The 3,155-nt window shown below is 70.4% G+C and overlaps 1 protein-coding gene across 1 annotated transcript in view; it reads right to left on the reverse strand.

The window, feature by feature from the left end:
* Window positions 1-3,155, reverse strand: part of WNK4 (WNK lysine deficient protein kinase 4) — a 22,826-nt gene that overhangs the window by 1,971 nt on the left and 17,700 nt on the right. Inside the window, exons 13-18 of the mRNA XM_029912221.1 lie at window positions 2,952-3,009; window positions 2,480-2,635; window positions 1,693-2,270; window positions 1,148-1,244; window positions 519-954; window positions 79-281 (exon numbers count right to left, since the gene is read on the reverse strand). Of these exons, the coding sequence (XP_029768081.1) occupies window positions 79-281; window positions 519-954; window positions 1,148-1,244; window positions 1,693-2,270; window positions 2,480-2,635; window positions 2,952-3,009 (1,528 nt within the window). The remainder of the gene's footprint in view (window positions 1-78; window positions 282-518; window positions 955-1,147; window positions 1,245-1,692; window positions 2,271-2,479; window positions 2,636-2,951; window positions 3,010-3,155) is intronic.

Raw genomic sequence — 3,155 nt, forward strand, 5'->3', positions numbered from 1 at the left:
GGGGGGGGGGGGGGGGGGGGGGGGGGGGGGGGGGGGGGGGGGGGGTCAGGTGCCAGCAGGGAGCAGCGGGCCGGGTACCTGGGGGCTGCGAGAGCTCCAGGCGCTGGAGGCTGTTGCGCCGGGACGGGTTGAAGCTGCCCTTGGAGAGGCGTCTCTGGCGGCTGGAGAGCATGGCGGCTGGGGAGACGATGCCGGGGGGGGCCTGCTTCCCCATCCGGAAGTACAGCTCCTCGATCTCCCTCTTCTGCACGGCCTGCAGCGTCTGCACTTCAGAGAGGTGCCTGGGGACAGCGGGGCCGTCAAGGCAGGGCAGGGCAGGGCGCAGACGCCTGTTTCTAGCCCAGCTGCCCATAGGGAGGAGACTGGCAGGAAGCTCCCTTACCCCGCCCCAGCACTGGCCAGCAGCCCCCCGAGAGCTCCCTAGAGCCGGAGGCACTTGCACAGGGCCCAGCTTGCTTCCCTGCCGCCCCCCCAGCAGAGCAGCACACGGGAAAGGCCGAGCCGGGTCCCCCACTCACTTCTGGCGCAGGCTCTGCAGCTCCTCCCAGATCTCCTCGTCCTCGCTCTCCGTGTCGTCGCTGCTCAGATAGGACAAGCTGCGCGCGTAGCTCATCCACACCTGGCTCACCACGGCCTGCTGAGGGCTCTCGGCACCGCCCTCCCCGGGCCCCTCCTGGTCGCTCTCCGCCAGCGCCACCGGCGTCCCCTCCTCGGCCAGCTGCTCGTCCGGGTCCTGCACCGGGGTGTCGGGGACAGAGTCCGAGTCGGGGCTCGTGCTGCCCTCCGTGGCGGAGGAGCTGGGCACCGAGGGCTGGGAGGAGGCGCCAGCCGCCCCCTCCCAGGGCTCCAGGCCGCTCTGCTCACTGTCGCTCTGGCTCTGCTGCCCCAGGGGGCTGTTGGCTGGGTCCTTGGACGTGGTCACCTGGAACCGGCCCAGAATCTGGGGCTTGGCCTCTGGGAACGAACGGGGAAAGGCGGGTTAGCAGGGAGCCGGCTCAGCGTGGGCCAGGGCAGGTGTGAGCGCTGGGCGTGGCTCTCGGTGCACTGGTGGGAGAGCTGGCACCAGGCACTCTGCAATGCCAGCCCTGTTCCCACCACAGCTCAGCCAGCAGCTGCCACCCTGAACGCTGCTTGGACAGGCCTTTACCTTCGTTGATGGGGGACAGCCGGGCCTTGGCCGTGCCAGGAGCGGGCGACTCGGAGACGATCAGGTGGCTGCTGGGTTTCGGGGAGCAGGGCGATACCTAGGAGAGGAGCAGGGCGATACCTAGGTGAGCCAGGTCAGGGAGCACCAAGCCGCCCCCATGCAGGGTCCTGGCCCCAGCAACATCCAGGGCCATCTAATCCCTGGCAGCAGATGGGCCAGGGATTGAGCTGCGGCTCCTTGGCTCAGGCCCAAACCTCCGGATTAACAGGCTGCTCCAGGCCTGGCGCCGAGCCAGCGGCTCGTCCCCCGGAGTAACACCAGCCCCAGGGCTGCTCTAACTGGTCCCAGCATCACCCACCCCCTGGGGCCATTCCACCGCAGCCAGCCCCTTCCCACCAGCCCTACACCGAGAGCTGGGGTCTCGCGCCACCTAGGGGCTCCCCTGGGGGCATGTCCTGGCTGTGCCCCCACATTCCTGGGGCCTTCTGGCAGCTGTTTGACCCACCTCACGCTGCAGCGCCCAGGCCCCTTCTGGGGGTGCTTACCGAGCCGCTGTCCAGCGCCCCCGCAGCAGGAGCTCTCACCGATGACAGCGGACTCTCCCCGGTGCCGCTTCTTCCCAGGCCCTGAGGGGCAAGAGCTGGCGCCCAGTCCCCCGTGACACGGGTGCTGGTGAGCTCCTGGGTCCCATTGCAGCATGGCGCTGGCTCCACCAGGCCTGCGGGGCCAGGGGAGGTGGAGTGCGCCGGCCCCAGGTAGAGCGACTGCGGGCGAGGTATCGGTGCAGGGGCCAGGGGCCCACCCGGCGGGGGGGCAGCCAAGGAGACGGACGGCAGCAGCGTCTGGGCCATGCTCATCATTGCCAGGGAGAACATCTCAGCCAGCGAGAACAAGGGGGAGGTGGCAGGAGACCAGGGGGGTGCAGTGGGGGCCGTGCTGTTCATGGGTGGGCTCAGGGGGCCCAGGCCTCCCCTGGGTGGCGTGGTGGGCAGCAGGGAGCCCCCAGCCTGGGGCCCGGGCCCGGCCGTCTGTGGGAAAGACTGGGACGTCGGCGGCTGGTACGGGGCCAGGCCAGGCGCCATCAAGAAGGAGGGCCAGCTCCAGGCAGTTGCACTGGGGGAACCTGTGGAGGAGAAAGGGATGAGCGGGGGGGGGGGGTTAACCATGTCCCCACTCCACGGCTGGGTGCTCCCCCTCCCTCTCATCTAGGGTCCCCACATCCCTGCCCCCACCCCCCTGCAGCTAGCTGCTCCCTCGGTGGGGCTGCAGCGTGGGCGTTCCAGCCCGGCTGGGGGCCGTGGCCGGGCCTGGGGAAAGTGGGGAGGCCGGTACCTGGCGGTTCTGCTGGGAGCAGAGGCTGCAGCCCAACGGGCTGGGTCCCTGGCGGGGTGTCTGCGAGGCTGAAGACGTCGTTTTCAGAGGGGGAGCCACTGAGCGAGGGCTGGACCGGAGCCAGCTCCGACTGGCCTGGGCTGCTGCAGCCCAGGTCTGGGACAGAGACAGGGAGTCAGTCCCTGCACCGCGCAGCCCCGAGACCCCCGAGAAGCAGCCCTCCCCCCACTGCAGCTGCCGGACAGGGGGCGGCGCAGGCCTCTCCCTGCATAGGGCAATGCCACCTGGCTACCGCTGCCCGGGCTGCAGGCACCCAGCCGGCCGCAGGAACCGCCCTTCACGGCAGACATGCTTCCACCACAAGCCAGCGGGCAGCACAGGGCCACCCGGCCCAGCCCCCCAGAGAGGGGGTCTCGCAGGCCCAGGGCTGGGGCGCCCTATTGGAGGGGGGCAGGGGGTGGCAGGCACGTACCGCTGAGCAAGGACGAGGCCGAGATGGAGCGCGAGAGATCCTGCAGCTGCAGCTCCACCTGCCAATGAGAGACAGGGCCTGTGATGGGCCAGGCTGGGGCTGCGGCAGGCTCTGGCCCCCGCACCTCCCCGGGACCCCCCGGCAGAGCCCGGGAAGCTGGAACATGGTCTCTGGAGCGATGCATGGACAGAGGTGGGGGGGGGG

Source organism: Terrapene carolina, unplaced genomic scaffold, assembly GCF_002925995.2.
Source record: "Terrapene carolina triunguis isolate 2854851 unplaced genomic scaffold, T_m_triunguis-2.0 Scaffold193, whole genome shotgun sequence".
NCBI classification, from domain to species: domain Eukaryota; kingdom Metazoa; phylum Chordata; order Testudines; family Emydidae; genus Terrapene; species Terrapene triunguis.